Here is a 16620-nt window from a genome sequence, read left to right as displayed (position 1 = left end):
AAGGGTACGTACACCTGCACCAGATGTATAATCCCAAATCACTTTGCCCGAGTTTGCAGAGCTTCAGCACCGGCCAGTGTAACAAGGGGGATGGAACGCCCCAGAGGATTCCCACAGGAAAAGATGACCTTGTCTGCTAACACTACGTCTACTGACTCACAGATGGACACGAGCAGAGGGGACGAAGAAGAGGTTTTCTTCATATCAGCGGTACTTACTGTGGGCAGCCGCAGAAAACGCCAATCTCGATGCGCAGTGACCGTTCTGAACACCCCGGTCCATGTGCTTCTCAATACAGATGCATCAGTCAACGTAAAGGCCGACTAACAATAGCGAACACTACCAGGTCCCCCGTCGATCCAAGCAACAAGAGTGCCCATCTTCACTTTCGGGGGCAAGACCCCTCTACCACTTGAAGGCACCTTCACTGCTAATGTTGAGCACCATGGTATATCCATTCGAGACAGATTCTATGTGACAAAGGTAGCAACACAAACGCTACTCAGCTGTGCCGCAGCAGAAGCCCTAGGTCTCATCCATTTTGCCCACAGGATGTTTGCAGAAGATGTTGTCAGGTTCCAACAACCCCTCCCGATCCTCCTCCTCACCTGATACTTCGATAGGTTCCTCTTGGGTCTCCGATTCCTTCTTTCTGTGGGTCCTCTTGGTGTCCTTTGGCTTTCTGTCTTTCTTTTGATGTAGGTAGGGGTGAGCCCTCTCGGAGGCCACCTTGGCCCTTGAGAATACTTAGGCCACAGGGCACTCCAAGGGGCAAGCCTCCAAAAGGTCCAGGGAAAAAGCCACAAAGGCACAAAAAACCCTGTTGAAGTTTTGACCAGAGGTGTAGAATGTAGTTGGTAATTGATGATAAAGTCTTCGGTTTGACAATGTTCCAATGATGTTCGTGGACTGTCCAGCAGCAATTCTTATGAAGTACTTGAGCTTCAATACGATGGAAAGATGTATGGAAAGGAATGACACAGAAGTCTGTGTTGGCTAGGAAAGACAAGCCGCCGAGAGAAAAAAATGGGAAGAGCACAGAAAAGAGCACAGAAAAGTGGATATAGAAAGCCTAAGCAGAAAGAGGAAAAGATAGGGTAGTCTACTTCCAAAGATATAGAGATAAGAAATAATCAAAACACCGAACATTAGGAGGAGAAAAATTTCTGAAAAACTAGGACAGGTGAAAAGGAGGAAACACTGGCGAATCCAAGAGAGAAACGCGAGCGGGGAGAGAAGGAAAGACCGGGAAGCAGAAGGTAAAACGGAGCACCACTACCGAAAGAGAGGAGGCGGAGTCAAAGTACAGGGAAAGCCTTGTAACGCAGTTACAGGGAAAAAACAGATGGATACAAGAAAGGTAAAACTGCAAGAAGAAGAGAAAATAGAACTGATAAGAGAAATAGATGAAAGATACAGATCGACAAGGAAACAGATAGGGAAGAAATGCAAATGATATACAAACCGAAGCAAGGAAAAAACGGTAGCCAGAAATAAACAGATCAGAATAGTCAGAGCCGCGGGGCGGAGAGAGAACAGAACAAGAAAGGAAAACACAGAGCACACGTAGCGAAAATACGTAGGGAAGAATGCCCGAAAACAGACACTGGAAATGCCGGTACTACTGGAGCAAAGTACTTGCACAGCGTCTGGGTCCAAAGGACAGATACAACGGACAGGAAACAGAGACAAACCCACAGAAATACAGGCGGTGGCCATATTGAGAGAAGGCTAGACCGCGCAGAGTAGTTAGGTCACAGGTTACTGCAGTTTCCATCGGCTCCAGCACTTCCATTGTTGGTGCATGACAGATGTACAAATGCTACTGCAAAGGTTAAAAAACATATTCACCGGAATAGGACGGATGGAAGGCAAACCAATCCGGCTCCATATCGACAATACAGTCCAGCCAGTGGAATTGAAACACAGAAGAGTACCCTTCTACCTTCGCGAGAAAGTAGAATCAGAGATTCAAGACTTCAGTGACCTTGATCGACATCGTCGAGCAAGTTGAAGGGCCCACACCCTGGGCAGCCCCAATTGGCGTTGCCCACAAGCCTACCAAACAAGCACTACCTGCATCTCATCTCGCCCCCCTCAAATCCTTCTACCACTCAGCTGTTCGTACCCTATGTCTCCTTGCCCCTCATGACTCGATTTCCGCCTCACTTTCTTACCTTGGTTGGCTTCCCTTCCACTCCCAACTTAAATTTCATTTTCTCTGCTTTGTCTTTAAATCTCTCCATGATCTTGCTCCCCCTTACCTCTCCTCTCTTTCTACACCACTTCCCATTCCCTTCCTTCTGCTGATCTCTTCCTTCTCACCGTTCCCTCTTCCCCATGTGCCTCCTACCGTTTCCGCTCCTTTCGGCTCCTAGCTCCCCTGCACTGGAACTCCCTATCTCTCTCTATCCGCTCCATACCTACCTTTTCCTCCTTCCGTACTTCCCTGAAATCTCTCCTCCATTGCCCACCCTGACACGTTCTCCCATTACTATCTCCTTTCCCTCACATCTCCCCCTATGCACCTCACCCCTAACCCCCCCTTTTTCCCTTACCCTCCTTGCTTCTTCACCCTAATGCCCTTTCTTTTCCCTCCTCCTTTCCCATCCTCACCCTCTCCTTGCCTCTTACCCTCACAGATTAATTGCTCTACATACTGTTTTATTGGTTTGATTCATGTTTTGTAAATTGCTTCTACTGTTAAAAAATCTTTTATGTACCTTGTTGTTATAATGTACAGTGCTTTCGATTAAAGCGCTATATAAACACGATAAATACAAATACAAAAAACAACCGGACAAAGTCTGCATCTGCGTGGACATGCGACTGTCCAACAAGGCAATTAGAAGAGAAAGGCACCCGACTCCCACCCTGGATGACATCGTCGCAGAGCTCAAAGGAGCAACAATCTTCTCCAAACTTGACCTCCGGTCTAGCTACCATCAGCTCCTCCTCTACCTGGACAGTTGTTACATCACAACCTTCACCACCCACATAGGCCTCTACAGCTAGAAAAGGCTGAACTTTGGCATCTCGCCAGCCACGTAGGTGTTTCAGAACACCATTTGCGGATCGCTGGCAGGGCTACCAGGTACCCTGAATGTAAGCAACAACATTCTAGTGCACGCCAAGTCTGAAAGTTAACACCTGGAATGGCTAGAGAAGGTTCTGGCGACGATCTAGTCCTTAGGCCTAACCCTCCACTGCAAATAATTTGTTTCTGGAGAACAAGATCGATTTTTTCGGGTTCATCTTCCAAGAGGGAGGACTATCCGCCGTCCCGCCGAAAGTCAGGGACATCCAAGTCAAACCCCCAGAATCTGTGTGAGAAGTGAGGAGTTTCCTGGGGATGGTCACTTATTGTGGCTGCTTCATTGAAAACCTGGCTGCTTTATCCAAACCCCTAAGAAACCTCACAAAGCAGTCAACAGAATGGAGGTGGTCGGCCCAGGAACGAACCTCGTTCGAGGACATCAAGAAAGCCCTGTCCGAAGAATACATATTATTGTTCTTTGACCCCCAAAAAGACACAAAAATTATTGTGGACGCGAGCCCGTTTGGACTTGGAGCCATCCTCACCCAGGCCAATAAGGATGGCTCACCATGCACCGTGGCATATGCCAGCCAAGCACTCTAACCTAATGAATAAAGATACTCCCAAATAGAGCGCGAAGCCCTGGCAGTGCTATGGGGTATCTGGACTTTCCATCGAAAATTAATTCATCTAATTCATTTCCATCGAAATGCATTTTCATTGAATAAAATTTGATGGATTTTAGACTTAGGGTTAATGTTAGGGCAAGGGTTAGAAATAGGGTTAAGGCTAGGGCAAGGGCTAGAATTAGGGTTGGTTTAGGGTTAGGGCTAGGGTTTGGGGGAACCCCCCCCATTGAATAATAAACACTAAAATGTTACATGAAGCTGGCCAGTGCCGTAATACTTGGTTTTCAGCACTGGACAGCCCCTTGTAAAGTTTTAACGTGTAAAATAAATGCATGGAAATGCTATCTTTTACATGCAAAAGAACATATCCATAGAAACTTATCCATTCCTATATCCGATGGACAAGTTTCGATGGATATGTACTTTTACATGTAAAAGATTGCAATTCGATGCATTTCGTTTGATAGATTTCCGTTTCGATTAAATGCTTTTGTTGAAAAGACCATAAACCGTGCTATGGGGATGCCGCCACTTCTATATCTATATTTATGGGAAACGAGTGAAGGTGGTCACAGATCACAAACTCCTTCTTCCCATCATGACAGGCGGGTCAGCAAACACCCCACCATGCATAGTAAAATGGTTGCTCGCACCCCAAGTATACAACGTGGACCTCAAATACAGGCCAGGACAAAGCAACGCAGCAGACTACTTGTCCCAACACCCCAAAACATCAAACGCAGCCACCACCTCGACCCCCGAGGAGGCTGCAGCAGCCAAATAACACGTTTCATCGTAGAAAGTTCTGTCCCCAACTAAATGTACATCGCTGAAATAAAGGCAGCGTCAATAAATGATGTTTCCAGATTCCAAGCAATGCCATGGAATCAGGACAGTGGAGGTCTGCTGTTGAGGACCTAAGCTCAAGGACACAGGAAGCAAAATTCACTCTTGAGCAACTGTGGAAAGTGAGAAGCAAACTAATGTTCAAAGATGACAGACTCTTTTTGAGAGGGCTCCACATAGTCATCCCTACCAAGCTAACCTCCCGAGTGATCGCCCCTGCCCATCACGGCCATCAAGGCGCTGCCAAGACTAAAAGCCGCCTCAGGTTCAAAGTTTGGTTTCCTTCAAGTGGTGGCAAGCCGCCGCTCCACATGTTAGAGAACCATCCATCCAGTGCATGCTTCTAAGTGAAGAACTGCAGGAAACCATTCACAAGGACTTTGGCTCGACACAATGCGATTCACACTTCTTAGTTATGAAAGACCAGTGGTCCCGGTACCCTGAAGTCGAATGGGTCCCGTCACTGGCTCTCCAAGAAGTCATACCGGTAATGGAAAAGATGCTTGCGACCCATGGCTTCCCCAAGACAATATGCTCGGACATTGGCTCCCCATTCCAGAGCACAGGCCTAGAAGAATTCCTGGCAAAACAGGGCATTGACCACTGAAAAATCAAACCTTTGTCACCATGCGCAAATGGCGAGGAAGAACACTTTATGTGCACGCTCAACAAATGCTTCCGCATAGCACATAGACAAGGGACATGTGAGAAATGGGCCCTGTTCCAGTTTCTACTTAATATAGGACAACCCCACACTGCTCGACAAGAGTAGCCCCATTTTACCACCGGGGGTACTATTCCTCTTCACGGGTCGGCGCAGCTTCCACTGCATCCTCGCCGAACCCCGGCCCCTGAGGGGAAACAAAAGGACAGCAAGGTGAAACAAAGGGACAAACAAGGGGAAACCTCCTCACCATAATAGACTTACCTGATTTTACCGCCGGAGGCATTATTCCCCGAGACTTTATACTTTCTCTCAGCGCCTGAATAAGGGAGAAAGCAACAGGTTACATATTGACATTATTTTATCGAACTGTGTTGGATAATACAAATCCTTACCTGAATATTACTGGTTGCCACGAAGAATTCTTCGCTAGGGTCAAGCTGCAACCTGCAAGGAATCGGACAAGAGTGAAAGTCAGACATTTGAACTCTTACGAACTACATACTTACGGCGCCTTGCCGGGAATCTCAGAGTCAATATTTTTCTGGAACTCACCAATTCCTTCGAGCCAGTGAAGCAACTGGTTATCTACACGCCCCTGCGCTCAATGCAGGATGGAGAGCTCATCTTTCCAAACCATCAGGTGAGACTATAAGAGGGGACACCAAAGGTGGTCAGTGGGGAGAACAGCGGGAGTGGGGGGGGGGGTTAACGCTCAACTCCACGGGTGGTTAATTCCCTTTCTCCATTTGCAGAAGAATATTCCTATGGGCCAAGCAAACGAAGCTGGGTGGGCCAGTCCAGTCCGTCATCTCGGCACTACGCATCACATTGGTGGAGACCGCAGCTGTCCAGTTCAGATCGACGCCCCTGTGGGAGCTAGGTGAGCGTAACACCCCAGCAGAGGCACTATTTCGGAGGTGTCCTAACACGTTTCTTCCTGAACTGGAGGGGAGAATTCCAGGGACAACTGACAATGAAGACGTGCGAGCCCGGAGGGAAGCCACAATCCAAAAGAAGAACCGCAGGCGAGGGTTACGAGAACATGACATAGCAGTCAGTGACAGAGTGCTAGTGAGAGCTTGCCACCAGAAGGAACATTCTCTCTCCCACATGAGCCCTCACTCCTAAAGATAGTGCCACGTGACCCGTAACAGTAAGTTGCAGTTACTGTTTTTTTTTCAGATTTGTACATACTAAATGTTTATTTGACCTGAGTGTACGTGAGGTGAGGGACGAGTTTACAGTACTTTTAGGTGCTGCGAGACATGTGCGCACGTTGTGCCATAGAAATCGCAAGGTTTTTCATTTTCAAATGTGGGCAGGTCTGTTTGCAGCACAAACAGAAAAAAGACAGGGTGCTTAGCACACGCACAGTGCAAGATGATGCATGCTCAAAAAAATAAAAACTACGGAAATTGGTAACATCATGAAATGGGCAATATGACATACTCAACCTAGCGATCGACTCAATTGCCCCGTTAAAACTCTGCAAGGAGAAATCTAGAGCTCACTTGAACTCTTGGTTTACTCCGAGCCTTAAAACTTTACGCAATGAGAAAAGGCATGCTGAATCCAGTTGGAAAAACAATCTGACTGAACAGAATTAAAAAAAATAAAAAAATAAAAAATAAAAATACTTACCTCCCTTGCGGATAGGTACAAAAAGGAAATCATCCAAACAAAAAAAAGACACATTTAACAAAATAATTAAAAAAGCTAAATCAAGTACTATCCTAAGAGAACTAGAATCCCCAACCACTCCCAATGACACGTGTATCAAAAATAAAACTTGGTGCACCGACATCCAAAATGCCCTCTGTAATAAAATCTCCATGCTCCAAAAGAAAATTGAAACCAAAAAGACCTTGCTACACAAGAATGTATTAGCGACACAAGAAACCATACTTCAAGAAATCACCACCAAACAAACTAAACCAAGTGATCAGTTTAAATTCAAACCTATTTCAATACTAGAGGTGGAGAACATCATCACTTCACTTAAACCCTCCAGATGCCTTGCGGACACATGCCCAGTACCTATTATTAAAGAAGCAGCTAGGGACCTACCTCATTTCATTACCACATTCATTAACTCTTCCTTCAAAACTTGTTCAGTTCCCACTCATTTGAAAGACGCCTGGGTACTACCCCTCTTAAAAAAAGCCAAATCTAGATCCAACCGTTCCTACCAACTATAGGCCAATCCCTACGGTGACGTTTCTTCTAGAAATCTTTGACAAGGCTGCCTACCTCCAGATTCAATCTTATCTGGAGCTAACAAATTACTAGGTAGCCGCCGTAGACTACGAAACGGGACAGAAACCGCCCTTATCGACCTAAAGAACCAAATGGACAAACGAAAGGACAAAGGAGAAGCCGCCATTCTTCTCCTTCTGGACTTATCTGCCGCGTTCGACTTGGTCGACCATAAAGTTCTCTGCAACCACCTTAAATCAACAGCTCACTTCTCGAAGGAAGCCACCACGTGGATTAACTCTTTCCTAAATAACAGATCCATGAGAGTGTTTTCACCCACCTCTGCAGCGGACCCAGTACCAATCACATGTGGAGTACCAAAGGGATCTTGCGTCTCTCCAACTATGTATAATATATTCACTTAGCCTCTCTTCGATATACTCGATAGTCTGGGTGTCTCATATACCAACTATGCTGACGACACCCAGATTCTCATTCATATCCAAGGAGACTACGACACAGATGTTGCCCTGATCAACAAAATCTACCTAATCGTACAAACATGGATGGCCACCCATGGCCTGTGCCTCAATGATGATAAGATTGAGCTCTTATGCATTGGGGCAACTAACAAACTGAAAAAAACTCTCTACCCAAGATAAATCCTTCATCATTGATGGAATAAACATTAAAGTCTCCAAGGAGGTAAAAACATTAGGTTTTTATCTGGACTCGGCACTAAACCTCAATAAACAGGTCAATGCTACAGCCTCCGCCACCAGCTACACGTGTAAACTTATTCACGCATGTGAGCCATTCCTTTCCATAGAAAGCTGCATCTCGATTGCTCATGCTCTCATCCTATCAAAGCTGGACTACTGTAACGCCCTCTTATCGGAGTACCAGCAAACATAACATCAGTAAATTACAAACACTTCAGAATAACACCCTGAGAACTGCCTTAAGCATCCCAAAAACTCATCATATATCTCAAGCTAGATGCTCCACCAACTCGCTCGCCACTAAAGACAGAATAAAGTTTAAAACACTAAACCTCACTTTCAAATGTCTTACCAACAAGGCCCCGCAATACCTCGAGGACAGATTTACTAGATACACCTCAGAACGCCCGATCGGAAAGGCGCAAACTAACAGTCTTAGAATCCCTAAATATAAATTCAAAAAAGCAGAAGGGACCAGTTTTCCAGTCATGGCGGCTGTTAAGCAGAATCCAGTGCAGTTCCCTTAGGGAGCACTACACCAGATTAGGACTACATGTGAGAGCAATAAATCCCCTTTGGTATCAGTCTGTACCACAAAGATTTAGTTGGTAGCTGTGGCTGAGCAGCCAGACTTATCTCAAGAGGGAGATGAGCAGTATTCAGGGTTTACACAATAGGCAGTACAATACTATGGAGCAAGGAAACACTGACCAAAGCTTTGTATCAAAAAGAGAATATATTTATTCTATACACTTTTAGTTTCAACACATAGATCACAGTTGATAAAATAAATTAAGTTTAGTCAACAAAAAGCATATACAACTCCCTATTCAATTGTAGACAAGTTTGTGGTAGAGTGAAAACTGAGCAAAACGGCACAGTGAAAACCAAATACAAATGGCACTCTAACAATTTAACGAAAGGGAGGGAAGGCACAAGTTAAACCGAAATATCTTCAGACACCCCCTAGCAACACTTCCCTGAAGTTTTGTGAACAAGTAATGCACAGTAACACTTTAGCCAAAAGATAAGTGAATGAAAACTGACCAAAATGTCACTCCACAGGTTAAAACAGTAGGAAGGAAGAGGGGTTAAGAAGGTTTAGGTGCATCAACACATTTCTCATTGAAAACCAATCTAGTGAGAGCAGATCTAACAAATCAGCCAGAGTCAATAGGCCTGAGCCAGAGTCAGTGGTACAGGACCAAGAGCTTAGGAGCAAAAATGTTCTTGTAGCTGCAGTCAAGTCTTTAGTAGAAAAATATTGAAGAGGCAGATGCGAGGCAAAAGACAATGTTAAGAGGGAGGGCGGCCGACCCCACAAGTAGTTAAAGGATTTAAAACACCTTTAGGGCTACCACGGAGAAAGTGTGGCCTGGCGGAACAATGTGCCTTAAATGTGAAGAAGTGGCTCCTGCGGTGGCGGTTGTTCCTGGTAGTTCCTGTAGGTCGAGGGGTCCAACAGAAGAAGAGAGGCTCTCGTCGTGGAGGAAGGTTCGAGTCGCTACACTACCCTGGGATGAAACCAGCCGTGGTGCTGCCAAACGAAGTTTAAAAGGTACGTTCCTTTTAATCGCGGTCCGGGTCGATAGCTGCCTGGCTATCCGGTCTCCAAGTGCGGGGCACTGTCAATTCAACCAAGGCAGGTCTGAGGATGCGATAGGTGAACTGGTTGACCCCACCAGCTCAAGGGAAGGAGGCTCTTTCGCTGAAGATCTCCTCTCGTCTTGTGGAAGAAAAGTGGTGAGACGATCTGGCAGGGCTTCACTGGTGGTGTAGATGCTGAAGATGTCTTTGGCTTCTCTTCCCTTCGGTTCCGTAGTTCCAGTGGCGATGTCTTGCTCTTCCAGTCCTCAGGACCCTGCTTTTATGCAGAAAGAGACCCATTCATATAGCCTAGCTGTCACTCACACAGTGGAGTGGTCTTCTTGGCGGGAGCCTATCAGGTTAGAGTGCGACCTGAGTTGCTGTGGCAACTCTGTCCAGGGGTTCTACTCCCCCTCCCAAACAACAGACCCACCCCAGACTCAGAGGCGCCAAAAGGAGGGCTTCTTGGCAGAAGCCCGTCAAAAGAGCGAACAAAGGATCCCCGACCCGAGTTAGGAAAATGGAGTAAGACTTGAGAAAGAAATTATATCAAAGTTCTGGCAAATAAAACCTACCACAGTAAAGTTAATAATAAAATAAACCGGCGGTATGTTAGAGGCTGTCAGAAAAAGTGTTAGCCTCGAACAATGGGAAAATCCCATAGGAAAATATTTGCGGTCGAATATAAAAAGGTAGTAACCACTGCCACCAGCCAGAAACTTTGTAGAGGGGGGCTTTAAGGTACCCTCTCGAAAATTAACATAGGGGAAAAACTATTAAACCCCTTCCAGTACTTCCATTTTAAGATGGGTTGTACTGGTTTAGTTCATAAGATTTGACTAGTAAAGTCAATGGAGACTTTACATGCCCTGGGAGACCGTAGTCAGCCCCAGGGTATGGAGTCTATGTTTGGGGGTAGCTACGATACCGCTGTGTAACACATGTGTATAAAGATGGTTCCTTTGGTTAAGGGAAAAAATCCCATAGGCATTAAACACAAAATAGCCGAGAACACACCTAGCAAAGATGCCTAAGAGTGAGAAAAAGAGTCTCACTCTTAGCAGGGAAAAAAGAAATAAACCCTTCGAATCCAGCAAAGCTGCTGGGGGACTCTATAGGTAAGGGAAATTACCCATAAGTGAGAATTCTCCCTAACAGCGGCCCAATTATGGAACTCTAGCCCTGCCTCCTTAAGAGCTATACCTTCCTTTCATACCTTCAAGAATAGAGCCATACTATGGCTGCAATCCCTCGACCAGTGAAACTGTACAACCTTATAAAATACTAAGTATAAGATATCTGCACACTGTAACTGTCATACTTCGTCTGTATCTCCACATACAAAAACTGTAAATAATGTATATTAAGAAACTGCATACAATTTAGCTGCATATTATAATCTGTGTATAAATACTAAGAAACTGTATATAACGTATAAATGATGTAAAATGTCTCTCTTTCCAAATGCCTGTACAGTAACCGCTATGCATGTATGTACTGCGCCCAGATACCTGAGGGTTTGGAGCGCCATATAAATGAATACACAATACAGTACATACTGAAACAGCAATGCAACGCAAACATCTAACTCTGGATGTTTCTTCCTATAGAGCAGCCCCGTAACACAGTGTCAACCTAACCGGAAGCGCTTACGTGCTACAGTCACCGGGTCAAGGCGTAACGTCACCGACTGCCGCTAGAAGCCATTTTGTATGACCGGCTGCCGCTAGGAGCGCTGCGAAGAAGAGACGGACGGTAGGGACGTAACGTTTGGAAGGGGGCAGCCTATGTTTTTTTCACAAAAAAGTTTGTTGAGGTGTTTCCCCGCCCGTCACTGAGATGTTTTCGTTATGCGCCACGGTTCAGCCGCAGGTGAGTGCCACGATGTCCCTGTGTCCTTTACGTAATTATGTACAAATAAACGTATTTAAGTTTTGCTAAGAAACGGCGCTTACTTTCTGCCGCGTGACGTCACGCGACTCGCCAAAACGTTCGTTGTGACGTCCATCGGTTGGCGCTTATGGCTAAACCGAATACCGGTTAGCCTTGGAAAACACTAGACCGTCAGTTCTATAGTTGACTTGGTTTGTGGACATGTTGGGTGTAGGCAATTCCAGACGAATTCTCGTATTCCTCATCCTCCATAACACTGAGTAATGCGCTTGCAACTATATTGGGTGAGGGTCGAGATGCGCAAGTTGTAGCCAAACAAGCAGCAAAAGCTGGGCTGCATGCAGTCTGACATACCTAGTGACTCCACAATGAACCTTAACATTCCCTGTGAAATGTGATGATGATGATATTGTAAAGTGCATGGAAACCAGTACCCGGCCTGCATTGGCTTATTTGGATTTTTGGACATGATCTTTTAGAAGTTAAAATGCTAGAGTGAGCCTAAAATTGTGACTAGTGCCTTAAAAAAAATAAAAGTAAACACAGGCCAGTGACGGTGTCCATTTGTATAAACTGCGATTTCTGTTGCTAGCAGTAGCAATTCTTGTGCAAAAGGTTGTGATCTCATCTAGTTTTATGTCATTAGTTCACCCAGTGCTGACGTTTGTGTGGGATCTATATTTTAAATGCACTTATGTTACCTACGTAATCTGCACCATTCTGGTTAATGGCCGGTATCGGGGCCGGTTGGCTGTTTTGAGAAAGGTCGCAGGTCTCCTGGGATGCGTTGGACGGCCAAAGATTTGAGGGCCCCAACAATTTGTATATGACATCACAGAAAATTACATTGCAGAATTAGTCTTTGATACTCTATGGGATCCTGCAAACTTCCATTCAAACAAGTTTCCAGTAGTAAGACAAGCGAAAATACATTTTGTATTGTCCAGTGAAGGGTCACTGTTATTATATAAAAATATCATGAGTGGGATTTTCATGGGAGTAGTGGACGTGTGAGTTGAATCGACCTTTAAGAACTTATAATTTTGGAAGATGAGGCATAGTGAGATGTTTTCCAGGGCGCATGCAGGCGTTGAAGCTGGGGTTTTACAGTCCGAAACCATGAACTTAAGCACACATTTTATTTATGTATTTATTGGGTTTTTATAATGCGCCTGTACACAATGTGTTTCAAGGCGTAACAAGACAAAGTGGGGGGCAGGGATGACCAACAAAAACAGACCTACTAGACCTTGTGACATTTGCATCGTGTAAGTGCAGTAACAGAAGTCCAGGGGAGAGGAGGAAGTGCTGGAGGGTTAAGTGAGTGCCAGGGAAGGCAAGGTGGGCACAGCCCAGGGAGTGCAAGGGCAGAAGGTCCATGTGGTGCGAGGAACTGGTCTGGGAAGGCTGAAGGGGTGCAAGCCCAGCAAGGATAATGCAGTGGAAGAGAGCCCAGAAGTGCAGTATAGGGTAGGCGGGGTGGGTCAGAGGAGACCAAATGCATGGTTAGACTGGTAGGGGAGGTCCTGGTGCCCTGTAAGAATCTGAAGGAACAAGGCAGCCAGTCAAGAGGCAGAAGGGGATCATTAGCAGTAGAGGGAAGGAGGAAGAGAAAAGGATGGCCTTGAGAAGCTTCCGGAACTTAAGGAGATCTGGCTCAAGTCTGAGAAGGGCAGGGAGGCAATTCCAGTGGGAGGCACCTGCGGGGGAGAGAGATCTACCCGCCACTCTATGCTTGGAGAAGCCGCTAATCTGCAGAGTTGGAGCTAGAAAACCGAAGGGCTCTAGCAGGGAGGTATTTAGGGAGAGAGAATTGGATGTAGGGGGGGTCCCAGACCCCAGAAAACCTTGTGGGTGATGCAGAGGGCCTTTGAACTTGATCCTTGCAGCAACCAGGAGCCAATGGGGAGATTTTAGGGCTGGAGAGATGCAATCCCCGGGCTTGAGGCCAAGGATAAATCTTGCGGTCCTATTCTGGATTAGTTGAAGGGGATGAAGGGAGGACTTGGGTAGATTGAGGAAGAGGCTGTTGCAGTAGTTCAGCCTGGGAAGGACCAGCGCTCTGGAGACAGTGGGCCTCATCACGAGTTGGGCGGTATCCCGTCACTAATTGGGATACCGCCCAGCGCTATTAGCGTTAACACTACTTGGTACAGCACTATTGGCACCGGATCACAAGTAGCGGTTAGGCCGTTTAGTCCATATATGAGGGTTTCATGGTGCTATTAGCGCTGACGCAATTAGCACCGCGCAAATGGGTCCCAAAACAGGCGTTAACAGGCAAAAAGCTGGAGGTGAAACTCCCATTTAACGCCCAACTCATGATGAGGCAGCCCTTAGATGCAGTAGTAATAGCATTACCGCCGCATTTAAGGGTTAAGGCCCAACTCGTGATGAGGCCTGTTGAGTTTCTGGGGGAAGGTGTGGAAAGGAAGAATGGCAGCTGAAAGTGGGCCTTATTGGCAAGGTCTGTGATGCGAGGAGCGAAGGGGAGAGCGAGAGAGTGGGAGGAGTCGATGACACCAATGTTTTTTGCCTCACAGGAGGGTGGGGGGGGCCCCCCATGGATGGCGGCTAGAGTGTAGGAGGGAGGTGGAGTCCCAATGAAGAGGATCACAGTCTTACTGGCATTAAGGCAGAGATTGTTAGCAGAGCACCATGCCTGAATAGCAGACAGGAATGAGCGAGGAAGAGAGGGAGGAGGGAAGATTGAAGGAGAGTTGCGTGTCGTCCGCATAACACTGGACGTAAGAAGGCAGAGAACAAGTGGGCTGAGGGGGCAAGGTACATGTTGAAAAGCTAAGGTGAGAGAATTGAGCCTTGAGGGACACCACAGGTGGAGAGAGATGGAGGAGAGAAAAGGGCCCAGTTGTACCTGGGAAGGTCGTCAGAGAGGAAGATGGTCAGCCAGTCCAGAGCCAGGTCTGTCATGCCAAGGGTATCACAGAGCCGATTTATAAGGGTGGCATGATTGACCGTATCAAAGGTAGAGGAAAGGCCAAGAAGGATGAGAACAGAAGGAGAGTTGGAATTGAGATTAGGGAGCAAGTCCTTGCAGGTGTTACGGAGAGCAGTTTCCGTGCCTCTGGCAGCTTGTGCCTCTGGCAACTCTGAAGCCAGAGTGGTATTCGTGGAGACAACCAACAGATTCAGTGTGGTGGATAAGCTGGGAGATGGCCAGCTTCTCCAAGAGTTGGCCCAGGAAGGGGTAGTGCAGATAGGGTGGTAGTTAGTCGGACAGGAAGGGTCGGCAGAAGGCTTTTTGAGCAGAAGTGAGTGCTCGAGGAGTGATGGGAAGGATCCAGTGGCAAAGGAGTGATTGCAGAAGCAAAGGCTGGAGCAAGGGAGACCATGTTGTCCTTGATAGTTCTGGAGGAGTAGGGGAGTACCTGCTTGGATGAGACTTTCATGGAGAGGACTTGTCTAGAAACCTCATCAGGTGATATGAGAGAGAAAGAGGAGAGTAAGAGGGGTGATGGGAACCAAGGAAGGCCTGAGAGAACAGGTGAGGGTGTTGTAGTTGGTAGTAATATTGTTGGCTGCAGGTCCTTATTTAACTATGGTTTCAAAATGTCACCTGGCTTTGGAATACAGTATTAATTGCTAATTAAAGTAAGTTTTGCACAGGTTTATTTTTATCGTGCATATATTTGGCTATAATGTCCAAACTAGCACTGTGCTTTAAATTCATACAATAAGTATGAGTATTTTGACTGTGGAAGGAAAATAATCTTTAGGATTCTTTTAAACATATGTTGAGCTATATATCTAAATAATATCTTCAGCTGTGATAGCAGGTTCCAAGACCTAGTGCCTAGCATTTGCTTTGAAGCAGACAGAGCAAAGTGCTTCTACTGCAGGATTGTCTTCTGGTGTGATCAAAGCAGAGCGTATTTACCATGGCACTGAAGGTAGCTTTTTATTCGGCCAGCTTCTTATTCAAAGGCTGAAATTTAGCTTTTTATTCGAGCCGCACCTTTAGAAAATATTTCAATTTTACTGAATGGTTTGTTGTTCAATTCTCTGCATCAAAGGAGACATGCATTTTAGTTTTTGGGATTCTCCATATTTTGTTTGCGAAATTTAACTTGGCTCAAACATGTTCCCACTGGAACTTTTTTTTACTCCTCATCATGCTTTGGAAACCCCAAAAAAAAATACAGAAATGTGCCAAAATCAACTTGGCTCACAGGTCACAAATATGTTTATATTGTGAAGCCCTCTACCTAAAACCTGTATAATTTCCCTGAGCTAAGCAAGAAAAGTAACGATATTTGTCACCAAATAAGGCATGCTCAGTTCAATGCAATTCTATGGAGTAATGTCCATATGAGAAACTCGCATTTTTCTTTTCCTTTCAAAAAACATTTATTTGACATACTGGGGAAAACGGCAATGACACATACAGCACGCTTTATACAAGCACAATGGTGGGATTTGCAGAGTGCAATATTCTGTGCACACTATACAAATCGCTCCGGCCTGCGCCTCCGCAGCCCCCAGCATCATAAATACCAACAGAACTTGCCCCCCCACCCCACACAGTGATTATTACAACAGTGAGAATTACTGAATCGGCTGAAGTTTCCCCACAATGGCCTGGTATTTCTCTGCAAAGTCAATGAATGGCCTTCAGGTAGTGACATAACTGCCATATCTCCCCTCACATAATGCAGTGATTTTGTCTGCAACGAAGATATTGCACACTTTCACCCACCACATCTGGGCTACCAGACCCTCCCTTGATTTCCAGTTTTGGGCAATGGTCAGTTTGGCCGCCGGGAGAAAGTGCCCAATCAGTGTGGCCATGGGACTAGATAAAAGAAATCCTTGTCTCTCGTTTCGCCCAGCAATACCACCCTGGGATCCATTGGTAGTGACAGACATGTGATATCTTTGTTTTTGGACGGCCTGTCCTGGGAGGAGGAAGTACAGGTCCTCACAATAAGTCCTATCCAATTGAATGTTCGAGTCTTCAGGAAGGTCCAGAAGGAGTGAAAGAGGTCAGCCACTAAGTCTGGAAGTTCCTCATCCTCCACAGCT

General features: G+C 46.0%; 1 protein-coding gene across 1 annotated transcript in view; it reads left to right on the top strand.

Annotated features, from left to right (window-relative positions):
- Positions 1-11361: 11361 nt before the first annotated feature.
- Positions 11362-16620, top strand: part of YME1L1 (YME1 like 1 ATPase) — a 1167043-nt gene continuing 1161784 nt past the window's right edge. Inside the window, exon 1 of the mRNA XM_069648114.1 lies at positions 11362-11556. Within this exon, the coding sequence (XP_069504215.1) occupies positions 11524-11556 (33 nt within the window). The 5' untranslated portion in view covers positions 11362-11523. The remainder of the gene's footprint in view (positions 11557-16620) is intronic.

This window comes from Ambystoma mexicanum, chromosome 2q, assembly GCF_040938575.1.
Source record: "Ambystoma mexicanum isolate Mex_15411 chromosome 2q, UKY_AmexF1_1, whole genome shotgun sequence".
NCBI lineage: Eukaryota > Metazoa > Chordata > Amphibia > Caudata > Ambystomatidae > Ambystoma > Ambystoma mexicanum.
Note: the sequence above shows the minus strand (reverse complement) of the source record. Positions and strands in the feature narration are given on the sequence as shown.